General features: G+C 48.0%; 1 protein-coding gene across 2 annotated transcripts in view; it reads right to left on the reverse strand.

The window, feature by feature from the left end:
- Positions 1-15,192, reverse strand: part of NXN (nucleoredoxin) — a gene marked incomplete at its 5' end in the record, with an annotated part of 151,365 nt that overhangs the window by 24,430 nt on the left and 111,743 nt on the right. For both annotated transcript variants that reach the window (XM_081109380.1, XM_081109379.1), the window contains 4 exons: positions 76-182; positions 1,847-1,947; positions 2,425-2,558; positions 4,693-4,810. In XM_081109380.1, the coding sequence (XP_080965506.1) occupies positions 76-182; positions 1,847-1,947; positions 2,425-2,558; positions 4,693-4,810 (460 nt within the window). The remainder of the gene's footprint in view (positions 1-75; positions 183-1,846; positions 1,948-2,424; positions 2,559-4,692; positions 4,811-15,192) is intronic.

Consider the following 15,192-nt stretch of genomic DNA (forward strand, 5'->3'; position numbering starts at 1 on the left):
CTCTGAAAGCAAAGCCAAAGACGTGGTGAGCCGGATGAGCAGGTCCAAGCAGCGCCGTGGCGTGGGAAGGCCTACCTTGGATTCCATACAGCCGGTTGAGGCGCGACCGCCGGGCCTCGTCGGTGTAGGGGACGGCGAGCCAGGGCATCTCACTGAAGTACTGTTTGAAGGAGTCCTCTGACCTACAGAGACACACATGGAAACAAGGCTCTCTTACCCCCGAGTGCACCACCGCTGGGTCCTCCCCACCTTCCACCCAGCCGTGCCCAGGGCTCTGCAGATGCAGAGGCGTCTGATCCTGTTCAGACACAGAGGGGTCATTCCGTCCGCTCTGTACGCCGGGAAGCAAATGCCTCCGTAGGGCTGGTGGATACAAACCACAACGCCAGGCCATCTCAACAGCCTGCTCCCCTGCATCCCCCTAGTTTAACTCATGCCCAACTTTTCTTTCCTTTTTCAAAGTATAGTTTTATTGATTTCAGAGAGGAAGGGAGAGGGAGAGAGAGATCGAAACATCAATGATGAGAGAGAATCATTGATTGGCTGCCCCCTGGATGCCCCACACAGGGGATCAAGCCTGCAACCTGGGCATGTGCCCTGACCAGGAATCGAACCGTGACCTCCTGGTTCATAGGTGGATGCTCAACCACTGAGCCACTGCACCCAGCCCAACTTTTCATGTTCAACACAGATGGGTCTTAACACTTTTTTATAAGAAGCCCAGATGTTCAGACACTGCATTTCCTGTGACACTTCTATTTTGTATAGTAAGAGTGGTGTGTACAGGACCACACTTTTAAGCAATCATACACACTATGATTCCACATGTAACAAATTCCAGGAATGACCAATCTAATCAAGCAACAGCCAAGAAAGCAGATTAGGGGTGCCTTGAAATGGGGACTTGGGGGTGAGAACTGACCGAGGAGAGGCATGGGAAGTCTTCTGAGTGCTGGAAATGCTCTATTGTAATTGTGATGCTTACATGGTACGCACATTTGTCAGAATGCATTGAACTGTGTACTTAAAATGTCTGCATTTCATTGTATGTCAATTATACTGCAATGAAGTTGATTTTTTAAAAAGCTTTAAACACGTTATTACTCCACCTGGCATGCTTCAAGCTTGTCCCCACTCACAGGCACTGAGATGGAAGCCAGGGAGCTGGGGGAGGGACCACAGCATGAAACAGCACGGACGTCAAGGCTACGTCAGCGTACAACACGCTCTCCAGGTGCTGGCTCTCAGAGAGCCTTCTGTGAACAGGCACTCAAGGCAGAAGCACCTGGCGGCTCGGTCTGAATTGGGGCAGAGTTTTGTGATGTAGGACGGTCACTGATGAATAAAGCCAGGGAGAGGGCAAGAGGCAGAGGAAACGGAGGCTAAAAGGACCCGACATGGTCCAGGAAAAAGGCCTGCCCTTCTGGTTTTTATGACACCCCCAGACAAAGTTCATGGCTGGAGCTAAGGAAGGTGACTGCACAGCCAGCTAAGACAGGCATCACAATCCATTAGCCTCTGCTCTTTTCTTTCCATCCTCCTCCCCCACACCCTCACCTCCATATCCTTTCACCACAATCCAAAAAGCTGAACAAATCAGGAAAATGCATCCTAATCTCAAACGACCCCAGCCTGAATTAGGACCTACCAACATATTTACAGCAAGAACAAGGCTTTCTCGGCTTCCCTTCAGACAATTCCCAGAGTACATGGGACCTGCATCCGTCCCGCTGCCAATAATCCCGGCTATGCTTTCCCCAATCCCAGTCTCCAAGCTCTACCCTACAGAAGTGAGAGGTGAGAAGTGAGACAAAGGCACGTTACCGGCTCCGGCGCACCACCTTACCTGTCTGCACTAACAAAGATGATCTCGAATTTCTGGCCTGCCTCCTTGATCTTCCGGTAGGATTCCACCAGGACCCGGGTGAGGCTTCGGCAAGGGGGACACTGGAAGACAAGAACAGGATCCTGGGCGTGACTTTGCACCTCCAGCGTCCCCTTTCCCAGCCACCTGCCATCACCGGGAGGCCAGCAGGGCCCACACAGAGCAGGGCAGGCAGGACCTGGTCCATAAGAGGCAGAAACAAGCATGATGGCTGCATCCAGCACAGGCTCCTCCCGCCCCTCCCAGCCGGCCAGCAGGCAGCAGTCAAACCCCCGCAGAGACCATGAGAAGCCTCACCAGAATGGCCTAAGAAAGCTGTCTGTTTAGACCAGTCAAAAGAAGTCATTTTCCTGCTGCTATTATCATTCATAATAACAAGCACCTATTGCACGCCAACCACAATGCACTGGGCACAGGGGAAAGGAAGGGCGCCAGGAAATTACGCCCCGGCAGTCACACCTCCAGGAGCCAATCACAGCTGGTTGTGGTGGGATGTCCCTGCTTCGTTCTGTCTGGGCTGAAGAGGAGCAAACACTCACCCAGTGTGCGGAGAAATAGACGCCCACGTGAGACCCCTCCAGGCTGCTGCTCTCCAGGGACTGCCCATTATTTCTAAGCAAGGGCCCTGCAATGACTTCCCTGAAGGGCTTAGGTCCCCAAGGGAATTCCAAACCTGAAACAGGCAACAGATGGGAGAAGGTTAAGACTCTTCCGTGTGGCCTCTGACCCCAGAGGCCTCGGGGCTGCAGAGCACGGCAACTGTATCATCCAACACCCGTAGGACCTGCAGCTACAACACAGGAATAAAAGCAGGACTCGACCCTGACAGAGTCCTCCTACCTACCCTCAAGGCAATGGTTTCCGAACTTGTGTGACCACAGGGCCCATCTGCTGGGGGTGTTTTGAAGAATACAGAAGCCCAGGTTATGCCCCAAATCCCAGGATCCAGGGCTGAAGCTGTACGTCCCCAAACAGCAAAACCGACTCCCGGGGGAACTGGTGGTGAGCCAGGCTGGGGAAGCTGCCTCAGATATTAGCCATGAGTTTCTTCTCTTCCCACCCTGGGATCCCAACTCTGACTGCAACTCAGAATCCACTGGGGAATTTTAAAATGTGATGCTCCAGGGCCCCGCCCCCAGAATTTTTGAGTTGGGGCCCAGGGAACCAAGTGAGATAACAATTTAAGTCTAGGGAAAGGAAAGAGTCAGACCCACTCAACCCAGATGGTCTGCATTCTGATGACACTTAAGCCCCAGGCAGGAAGCGCAAATACTATGCTCCCAGCTCAACAGACAGTGTTTTCTCACAGGGTGGTCCCTGGACCACGGCCTCAAAACCGCCTGGGGCGAGGGGGGGCTGGGAGGGAGCAGCACAGGCTGGCTGAAAACACAGGTGGCGGAGCCCACCCTGAACAAATGGATCCAAAAATCTTGGGGGGGGCGGAGAATAGGGGGGAGACCGACATTTTAACAAGCTTCAGAGTAGTGTGTGTGTGTGTGTGTGTGTGTGTGTGTGTGTGTAAATTTGAGAAGGTAAAAACTTGGTTCTATGATGCCCTGGTTTTTACTGAGGGCGATTCTCTCAGGCAGGTGCAATTTTAATTGGGAAAATGTGTGACCAGGCTTGAATCGTCTAGTTGGATCAATAAGTGAGGGAGGAAGATCTTATGACTCCAGTGCAAAGGGGAGAGAAACCGATGTTGGACGGCACTGAGCACCCTGATCAGAGCAACCTGCCCAGTGCGTGGCCAGCCAGCCGGCCAGCAGACCCAGGCCTGCACAGGAAGTGAGGCGCACTCGCCACCCAGGCGGGGAGGACACAGGGCCTGCGGCTTTGCCAGGGGAACGGCACTGGCAGTGAGCACCGGAGCGCTAGCTGCTGCCAACGGCCGCCCTCAAAGCTGACTCCCTTCCGCAGCTCCATCTCCTTCGCCATGAATTAAAGCTCCCAGGAGGGACATTCTGATCCCTTAAAACCTTAACCATGACCTGGAGAAAACCATAATTACATCAAGACAATATTCTTTAGCCAAGTAAACCCACTTACATATACAACTGACCCTTGAAAAACATGAGTGAACTGCCTGGGTCCATTATGCGCAGATTTTTTTTTTTAACCAGCAATTTGAGAAAACTCACAGATAAACCGCATAGCCTAAGACTGATGATGTAACTTACAGTATTGATAAAAACACACAGTACTGTAAATTTTATTTCTGTTCCGTATGATTTTTTTTCCCTTTTCTTTATGATTTTCTTTTTATTTTTTTAAAATATATTTTAGTTGATTTCAGAGAGGCAAGGAGAGGGAGAAAGAGATAGAAACATCAGTGATGATAGAGAATCATTGATCAGCTGCCTCCTGCACACTCCCCACTGGAGATGGAGCCTACAACCTGAGCGTGTGACCTGACCAGGAACGGAACCATGACCTCCTGGTTCATAGGTCGATGCTCAACCACTGAGCCATGCCGGCCGGGCTCTTTATGATTTTCTTAATGTCATTTTATTTTCTCTAGCTTACTTCATTGTACAAATACAGTTTATACGACATATAACATAGAAAATATGTGTTAATTGATTGCTTATGTTATCAGTAAGGCTCTCGGTTAACAGTAGGCCATTAGCAGTTAAGTTTGGGGGGGAGTTAAAGTTATACATGGATTTTCCACTGCGTGGGGGTTGGCGCCCCTAACCCTCATGTGGTTGAAGGGTCAACTGTATTTCATCTGCATACTCTCCAGCAATGGAAGGAGGTCAGAGTAGAGGATCAGAGGCGGGTACGGCACGGACAGGCCAGGGACTCACCTTCTGGGTCATCACGGATCACCAGCAGCCCATTCCTGCACACAACCTTCCCGGTGGTGGCATCTAGGAATATCAGTGATGGAATGTTGGAAATTCGGTATTTGTTCCAAAGTTTAAGCTGTAAGAAGAAAAGTTAAAGAAGGTGGTTAAGTTCAAGCTAGACTAATTTCAGGGTTCTTTTGAACCCCTCAGGCATGAGGGATGGGTGGCCTGGAGACAGGAAAGTGCAGATAAATGAGTCACTGAAGGAGAGCAGGAGGCTGGCCAGCAGGCATGGGCAGAGCAGGGCCCGGGCGTGTCTAAGGGAACGGGCCTCAGAGATCCAGCTGCATACGGGAGAGAGAAAGGCACGTGTGGCTGTGATTGTTATTGTTTTTAATTCAATCCCAGGCAGCGAAGGCGCTGGGTGGGCAGGGGATCGGCCCAGGAAGGTTAGGCTTCCGGTCTGTGGAGACCTGGGTCTTGGTGGAGAGGGTTGTAGGACCCCCTCCCTCAGACTGGGTGGGCCACGCCTGCATGTTTTTCCCCAGCCCCACATGTCCGATGGGCTCCCCAAGCCAGCCCAGGGCCGCAGAACAAGAGTGATTCTGCACACAGTTCTCAATGACAGGCATTGCATGATCTCAGGGAAGCCTGGTACGGGAGTCAGACGAACTATTCTTAAGAGGCAACTGCAAAACAAGGCCATCCGCTGCTGGGATCAACTTCACAAAATTTTTATTTTAAAGAGGGGGGAAAAGATTAAGATGATTGGATTTTTCTGGCTTAAAAAGTAATTATGCGGGGGGAGTAATTATTGGAAAAAATGGGAGACATAGTTCATGATGCATGAAAGTTGAGATAAACATCATCCATGACTCATCACTTATGAAAGCTTAGACAATTTTATATTTCCACCAGTGGCAAATGACAATACCCATTTCCTAGCACTCTCACCAACATTAGTTTTTCCCATTGAATAGGGAAAAAATGATACCTCATGTTCGTTACTTATTTTTTACTTATTGATAATTATCTATCTATCTATCTATCTATCTATCTATCTATCATCTATCTCTTTCTATCTATATATCACTGTTGTAAACAGATTGCCCCCCCCACCTCCGCAGTATGTTTTATAACTGGTAAGTGCTGAACTTTATTCAACAGTTATTAACTGAGCATCTACTACGTGCCAATTCTGTTCTAAGCACAAGGGATACAAGAAAGAACAAGGCATAGGAAGCCACTGCCCTTGCAGAGCTTCCATTTGAGAGGGAAAGACAAGAATATGAATAGAAAAGTAATTTCAGACACTGGTAATTGATAGAAGATAAACAAAGCAGGGTAAAAACAAAGCAGACTGGGGCTAGTGGTACATATCTTAGAGTTATCTGGGGAGTCATCTTTGAAGAAATGACAGTTGAGCACAAACCTAATAATGAGCAAGCCGTGTGCACATCAAGGAAAGCCAGCTGCGGCCCAGGGAAGCTGTGTGGAGGCAAGGAGGCTGACTGGGCAGGCTGGAGTGGACGGAGCCAAACAGGGAGGGCAGGTCAGAAGGTCAATCGTGGACCAGGACTTTAAGGCCCTTTAGATGGGTAAAAATAATAGAATTTTATTCTAAGTACTAGAGGCCCGGTGCACAAAATTCGTGAACTCGAGAGGGGGCGGATCCCTCAGCCCGGCCTGCACCCTCTCGCAGTTTGGGAGCCCTCAGGGGATGTCCAGCTGCTGGCTTAGGCCTGCAGGGGGCCAGCCGTGAGCCCAGCAGCTGCCGGAGCAGGCGCTCCCCCAGTGGGAGCGCACTAACCACCAGGGGGCAGCTCCTACATTGAGGTTCTGCCCCCTGGTGGTCAGTGCATGTCATAGCGACTGGTCGTGCTGCCGCTGGGCTGAAACCGGCTCTCCGACATCCCCCAAGGGGTCCTGGATTGTGAGAGGGCGCAGGCCAGGCCAAGGGACCCCACCTGTGCATGATCGGGGCCAGGGAGGGGCAGGGGGAGATTGGCCATTCGGGGAGGGACCTCAGGAGGGCTCCAGGGTGTGTCTGGCCCTTCTCACTCAGTCCCAATCGGCCAGACCCCAGCAGTAAGCTCACCTACCAGTCAGAGCATCTGCCCCCTGGTGGTCAGTGCACGTCATAGCAATTCATCAACCAGTCGACTGTCTGTCTCCTGGTGGTCAGTACATATCATAGCAAGTGTTTGAGCAGCCTTAACATATCATTAGCATATTACACTTTGATTGACTGAATGGCCAACCGGACACTTAGCATATTAGGCTTTTATTATACAGGATAATAGGTTAGCAGGGGAGTGGTATGACCTGATTTACATTTTAAAAGGTCACTTTGGCTTTTGTGAAGGAACATACTGCAGAGGAAGACAGTGGAAGGCAAGATACCAACTGGTGAGGCTCCTGAAAACAGCTCAGCTAGAGTTGAGAGCATTGGCGAGGGCTTGGGTTGTAGCAGCAGAGGCAGTGAGGACATGATATATTTTGAAGACAGTCAATAGAGTAGATTGACAAATTGAATGTCAAGGGATGACGGAAAGAAAAAGATCAAGGATGTATTGTGGTTGGGGGACTGAGCAAAAGCGTGTCAAGGTCTGATGAACGTCGATGAGGAACAATGGAGGAGGATGAAGTTTGGGAGGGAAAAATCAAGACTGGGCAGGTCAAGTGTGAGCTGCCTATTACATGTGCAAGTGGAGATTTCAAGTAGCCATTTGGATTTACAAATCTGGACTTGGTGTGGGGAAGAGGACATGAAATGCAAATCGAGGATCATCAGTCCCTAGATGCTGTTAGGGTTCATAAGCCTGGATGAGGTCATCCAAGGAGAGGCCATGGCCACAGAAGAAAAGAGATCCCAGGCAGAGTCAGGGATCACCAATGCAGGAGACTGAGAAGGAATGACGAGTGTCATAGGATGAAACGAGGGGACTCTGGTATCCCAAAAGGCAGCCGAAGAAAGTGTTTTGGAGTAGGCTACTGTGCCACATCCTGCTGAGATGTTGAATAAAATGAGAACTGACCAGTGAATGGGCAACTAAGGTCGCATATGACCTTAATAGGGTCAGGGAGGAGTCAGTAAAGTGGTGAAACTGAAAGATAGATTAGAGTGGAAGAGGGGGCATAGGGTGCAGCTCTGCCTGGCACACACGCCTGAAGTGGGCCTTGGATCCAAACAAATTCGAGTCCTCTTGCCAACATGTGAAATATCTGGAGGAGAATAATTTTAAAAAGAAAGGTTATAAAAAGAGAAAGAGAAAATGGCAGATAAGGGACTGAGTTGGACTATAGACAATTCTCTTTAAGAGTTTGGCTATAAAGGGAGCAGAGAAATGGGATTGTAGCTGGAGAAACACATGATGAGGTCAGAGGGAGAATATTTGTAAGATGAGGTCAGAGGGAGGATATTTTAAAGGTGGGAGATATTATAACATATGCTGTTGGGGAGAATCCAGAAGAGTAAAAAAATCGATGAAAAGAAAATATGCAAGAAAAAGTCCCTGAATAGGCAAAAGAATAGGATCTAGGTCACAAATGAAAAGATGGAGTTGTAAAAATAGCTAATTTTAAAATATATGTACTCTTACTTCAAAATAGGTTTGCAGTCTGAAAAGAGAGGCACACTATTGGCTAAAATAAGAGACAACTTTTTTTTTCAACAGTTACACCATTTATTTCCTTTTCTTAGCGAGCTATATTGGCTGGAGCTGCGAACAATATTAAACAGCAAGCATCCTGACCACATCTGGATACAGGTCTATAATATTTTACCTTCAAATGTAATATTAACCACTGGTTTGAGACAGTCTTTAACATGTAAAACAAAACAGTCTTAAATATTATTCAGCCTTAAAAAGGAAGGAAAGTTTGCAATATGCCACCACATGGATGCCCCTTGAGAACATTATGCTAAGGGACAGAAGCAGTCACAAAGAGATAGGTACTGTGGGATTCTACGTACGTGAGGTACTCAGAGCAGTCTAAAGATAGAAATTATAACGGTGGCTGCCAGGGCTGGGGTAATGGGAGAATGAAGAATTACTGTTTAATAGGTATAGAGTTTCAGTTTTACAAGATGAAAAGAATTACAGGGATAGATGGTTACACAACCATGTGAATGTACTTAATACCACTGAACTATACACTTAAAGAAGGTTTATTTTAGATGGGCTCAGCTGTGGTGGCTCAGTGGTTGAGCATCGATCTGTGAACCAGGAGGTCATGGTTCGATTTCTGGTCAGGGCACGTGCCTGGGTTTCAGGCTCGATCCCCAATGTGGGGCGTGCAGGAGACAGCCAATCAATGATTCTCTCTCATCATTGATGTTTCTCTCTCTCCCTCTCCCTTCTTCTCTCTGAAATCAATAAAAAAATATTATTGAGTTTTGCTCTGTTAAGGTTACAGCATTGGCCTGAGGACTAATGGGTTCCAGGTTCAGTCAAGGGCACGTACCTTGGTTGCAGGATGGATTCCCACCTGGGTCGAGACACCGTGTAGGAGCCAACCAATCAATATGTCTCTCTCGCCTCAATGTTCCTCTCTCTATCTTCCCCCCGTTTCCACTCTAAAAATCAATGGGAAAAATATCCCCGGATGAGGATGACCAACAACAAAAAACGGTTAAGATGGCAAATTTTATCACACACACAAAAAGCTTTCCGTAACTTTTTGTCCGAAAGTTTTATCAGGAATAGATGGTTACTTTTTGGTTATTCTTTTGACCGGCTGTGGTGTATTTCATTAGTAGTCACTCCAAGGTCAAACCATCCTTGCCTTCATAAAAGAACTCTTCCCTGGTCACATGAATTAAGGGGTCACTTCCCTGGCACTTGGGGCTCCTACAACCAAGTGGCATCTTGTAACAAGCCTCTTTTTGGGTAGATAGACTATTCCCTAAAGTAAATGGCAGCCGGTGAGCTTTAAATATGAAGAGGGCAGATACAACATGGTTAAATAGAACAGTCTGAATGTAGGCACCCATATTACGCTTGAAATGGAAGCATATGATTGGCTCTTGGCCAATTTTTTTTTTTAATGGTGGGTTTTAGTACCTGGGCAACCTAGTCCCTAAATGCTTGGCCGCTCAGCATGAGTCATAAAGGAGGCCCTGAAGGCCAGCCTGCTTGGGTTAGCCTGAGGGCATTAGGCTAGACCCGTGGTCTGCAAACTGCAGCTCAGGAGCCACATGCGGCTCTTTGGCCCCTTGAGTGTGGCTCTTCCTAAGCCTTAGGAGTACCCTAATTAAGTTAATAACAATGTACCTACCTATATAGTTTAAGTTTAAAAAATTGGGCTCTCAAAAGAAATTTCAATCGTTGTACTGTTGATATTTGGCTCTGTTGACTAATGAGTTTGCCGACCACTGAGCTAGACCCTTGTAAGATTTCTCCCCTAACAGATAGAGAAGAATTCTTTTTTTTTCTGGGTCCCTCGTGTAGGCAGAAGGACAGTAAAATGTCCCCCAAGTCTCTCAGTATCCCCCTCAGAGAGGGAAGGAACTGGGCCACCCATGGCCCCTATATTCCCTCCCACTGGGAAGGACAAGAGGTCTTGGCTTATGTTTTACCCATGGTTGTTCAATCTTTCGTTTCCAAGTAAAGGTCCATTGGTTTAGCGAAAAGAAGAAAAAAAATTAGGCTTCTAGAATTACACCTGACACTGAAAAGTTGATCCTTTCGTAGACTAACACATCATGGTCTAATTTTATACAACAGTGATTTGTTTAGGAAATTACGTCATTCACCACTGACTTGTAGATTTGCATGGGAAGGTCTTTCTCAGGCTGTAGCACCACAGTCACTCTGCTCTGAGACAATACAGAAGGCACAGGAACGCTCATTCCAACCATGTCAGTTCTGATACTCAAATCAGAAAATGAGCTTTATGTGAGAAAAGTCATATTTCAGGTCCGCTTTGACGATGGCTTTCTTATCTTGACTGAAAAGAAGGAACGCTTGAGCTTGAAGAAATGGTCGCCAAGATTCACCTCTGCCTTTTCAAGTGCGTGACATCTCAAGTCCTCTAAAGGTTTTAAAAAGGCCTCTTAAAAAAAGAGTGGTTTCAGAGCCATTTTTGGGTCACAGACACTTTCGAGGATAAAAGATATAGATCCTTCCCCCAGAGAAAAATGCACATGCACAGAAAAGTTTGTGTGATTTCATAGAGTTCCTGAATCCCTTGAAGCCTGGTAGTGAACCTGTCTGGTCCCATCCCTGTACAGACCCTACCTGAAGACCCCTTGTCTCAAGAGTTCATTTTAGTGCACAGCTTGACCATGATTCAACTGGGAGAACTACGGTATCACCCCATCTTAGTTCCTGTCGTGAAAATCCCTCTGATAAAAATCTGCATTAGCCTAAACTCTAAGATGATGCTATAGTGCTGCTTTGTTCTAAAGCCATTCAGAGCTAATTGCTTCCTGCAGTCTCCACCTCCCCTTGCCATTGGGACAGTGAAGACAAAACCACCCAGGACTGAGCACTAAATGCACGTACTGTTTTGTTGTTACTCCTCACCTGAGGATATTTTCCCATTGATTTTTAGAGTGAGTGGAAGGGAGGGGGAGAGACAGAAAGAGAGAAACATCCATGCGAGAGAGACACATCGATGGTTACTTCCTGCACGCGCCTTGACCAGGGCCAGGGATGGAGCCTGCAACCGAGGTACATGCCCTTGACCGGAATCGAACCCTTGAGTCCGTGGGCCTACGTTCTATCCACTGAGCCAAACCGGCTAGGGCTAAATGCACTTGCTTTTAAGGGTCCGAAGAAATGAGTTTAAATGTTCCCTTGGCACAATATTAGAGCATTTCATCGAAGTCAGGAGCAATCGTGCCTCCTCATGATCTTAAAGTCCCTACTTGGAAGGAAACATGTTAGTGTAGGAAGGAAACAGAATTTAGGGGGCTTGGGTGCACATCTTAGCCCTGACATCTTATTAGCTGTCAGTGGGTGACATGGCACCAGCCTTGGGCGGGTCACGCCTTCTCACCCGGCGCAGTAACCTCCACATCCCAGGATGAGCGTGGGCTTTAAATGAGATGATGCGTGTGGAGACGCTCTGAAAACTAAAGCACCATACACATGGGGCTCATTATTAATATCTGAATCAAATTTATGCTTATTTTCCTCTTTTCTTGTCAGCATCCTTTTCAAAAAGCATTTTCCTGTCAGCTCTATTTTAAAGTTAATCCATCAACTGTATGTAGTTAGTCGGCGGTACGTAAAGCTCCAAAAACGGAGAGTTCCTCCCGCAAAAAGCAGTCTTTTCACCATAAGCACAACGCATACACATTTTTTGTAGTCTGTCTTTTTCTTCTTCTTCTTTCTCTCTCCCTCTCAATTTGGATTTCCAGATTTTAAAAGGGCATCTGGAGTTTTTTTAAAAAAACAGACTCTATGGATTTTACTTTTCTCTACTTAAGAGAACTCTGACACCACGTGTGATTCTGACAGGAATTCCTACTTCGTTTCTTCACCTTCTGGCTTGGATGACTGACGCATGAAATGCAGTCCAGTCATTAGGAAAGCGGTGTGTTTGGGGGGGGGGGGGGCAAGGAAGGGGGGAGCTGGGCCAGCCTCTGAACCAGGAGGCTGGATGGAGCAAGAGCTCACATCCCACTGGACTCAGGAGACAAAAAGGCTGAGGGCAACTCGAAGGAGCCCTCTGAGGGTGACACTGACTGGGGCTGCAGTTGGGAAAGATCAAATGACTTTTTTTATAAAAATATGTTTTTATTAATTTTGAGAGAGAGAGGAAGGGCGAGGGATAGAGAGATAGAAACATTGATGAGAGAGAAACATCATCATCAACAGGCTGCCTCCTACACGCTGCCTTCTGACGATGGAGCCCACAACCCGGGCATGTGCCCTGACCCGGGAATTGAACCGGGAATTGAACAGCAAAAACCCAAAAGCACAGAAATCTAAGTGTTTATAATTATTAGTTCACCGAATTCAAAAGCAAGGCAACAAAGATGAAATTTAAAAGAAGAAGAAGGAGGAGGAGGAAAAGGAGGAAAAGGAGGAGGAGGAGGAGAAGAAGAAGAGGCGATATTAGCTCAACTTGGCAAAAATCTAAAAGGATGACAAAATGGGCCATTGGGTTACTTAAACGCTCCAATTCCCCAGCCTGGCGGCTGGTTCTGGTTAGCGATCCCAAGTTTGTGGTGGAAGCTCCATCGTCCCAGGAATGCTGGTCAGAAGGGCTTCCACAGTGACCCACACAGCAATGAGGCAGATGTCCAAAGGGCCGGCCGGGATGGGGAGCTGGCGGGCTGTGAAAATGCGAACTACAAAGCCCAGCTCATCGGGAGCACTGGCGGGATGAGTCAGCACCCGCAGACGCCGCAGGGAAAAGCAACCTGGCCATTTTCGAGAAGCCCCGGCCAGCAGCGTGACGTGGAATCGGCCTCCTGTTCTGAGGACTGGGCCTTGCACTTGACTGGGGGTCTGAGTTTTTATTTCCCAACAGCTGCTGCAAATCCGTGGGCTCAGGCCAAAGCTAACACAGATGCAGGATTAATCTACCTTGGCAAGGTCTGCCGGAGCCTTCGCAGGCGAACTCCACTCCTGCCCTTCCACAACGCTGACCACAGGCAACACCCCCTTCCTCACCAAACACGACCAAAGCCCACCTGGAAGGGAGACACTTGCCTCGTCCCGCCCTCCAATGTCAAGGCAGTGTATACACTAGCAGTGGCATGGGCGGCCTGGGTCTAACTTCGGCCATTTGCTAGTTGGTGACCTAGGACAAGCTACCTAATTTCTCTCTCGGTTTTCTCATCTGTAAAATGGGATAACAGTGCCCACATTTCACGGGACCATTGTGAAGATCAGATGTGACAGAAAGTGCTTAGGGCAGGGCCTGGCATAGGTTAGGTATTGCATTATTAAAGTTAGCTGCTATTCTTAATGCCAATCGTTGTAGTTATCCCAGAACCATTCTAAATGCTCCGGCAGGAATCCATCTTCCTACCCTCAGAGTTAAGACCACATCTTGCTTCCGAGGCATGATTCCCACTGTGTGATTTGACCTGCGACTGAAGTTTTCAGAGGCTGGTACAGCTGTTGGCCAACTCCAGGGCTTGGCCCATATTCAATAAATGATGCGTGAACAAATGGAGGAAGGAAGGAATGAAATAAATGGAGGAAGGGAGAAAGGAAACACTGTGAACGGATCAGCCAGATGGGAGGCCTAGCTCGCAATCAAGTTCAGCTGTTTAAAGGGCGTCCTTATGACCAAGACGCTTCCTAATTCCTTGGGATACCTGGGTGCCCCGAAGGCTCCTTCAATTGCAGGATAAATTATCCAAAACAAGTGCCGGTGGAATTAGAGCTCTCCTCCCTTCATCTGACAGCGCCTTTGACCCCTGCGTCCTCTTCACCTTCCTGTCTCTCCTTTGCCTGGAGCCAACACAGAGAACCTGCCAGCACGTGAGACCAAAGGAAAGATGCGGTGGGCGGGCCGGTCTGAGCCATCACTAGCTTATAAGAAATCAAAGCCCTGCTAGGGGGCTTAGAGTTATGAAGCTGGTTTAACAATCAATTTCCCCTTCACTATAGCTGGTTCAGAAAGAAGACCTATGCCCCGAGGGTCATGAGAGTGTAAGGGTTAGAAAGTAACGGGTCCACTCTGCTTCCTGCACACCACAGCACCAGGCGTGAAACACACCACACGCCCTCCGTCAGGGTCCAGCTCTGCTGCAGGCTCTAGTAAGAGAAAAAGCCTGGGTAGAAGGGACATTAAAAATTTATTGTTCATGTCTCTCAGCCTCCGAACAGTAAGCTTTCTGACCGATTTATAGCTGACCTCACTGGGCTATGAAATCCACCAGAGCTTTATTCGGTGTGATGTACCTAAACAGTAAGCAGGGTGTTGCCGAGGAGACAAGCGGGGAGAGATACTGTGCCTGCCTTCAGGAGCCCTACAGATTAGAAGTGGAAAATGCTTAACATAGTAAATCTGATGTTTTATATATTTTATCACATTAATAAAAAGTGGAGATATACCCTGGCCAGTTTGGCTCAGTGGATAGAGCGTTGGCCTGTGGACCAAAGGGTCCCGGGTTCAATTCCGGTCAAGGGCACGTACCTTGGTTGCAGGCTCCTCCCAGGCCTGGGCCCTGGTCAGGGCTCATGCAGGAGGCAACCAATTGATGTGTTTCTCTCATATCCATGTTTCTCTCTGTCTTTCCCTCTCTCTTCCACTCTCCCTAAAAATCAGTGGAAAAATATCCTTGGGTGAGGATTAACCAAAAAAAAAAAAAAGAGAGAGAGAAAAAGAAAAGTGGTGATACAAGTTTACATGTACAGGCATAACACGAGGCAGATCGTGGCAACTACCAGGAGAGATGAACAAAAAGGACAACAAGAGCCCAGGAGGTCACAGTTGGATTCTAGGTCAGGGCACATGCGGGGTTGTGGTCTCGATCCCAGAAGGGGACGTGCAAGAGGCAGCCCATCAATGATTCTCATCATTGATGTTTCATCTCTCCCTCTCCCT

This window comes from Myotis nattereri, assembly GCF_964212035.1.
Source record: "Myotis nattereri genome assembly, chromosome: 16".
Classification (NCBI taxonomy): domain Eukaryota; kingdom Metazoa; phylum Chordata; class Mammalia; order Chiroptera; family Vespertilionidae; genus Myotis; species Myotis nattereri.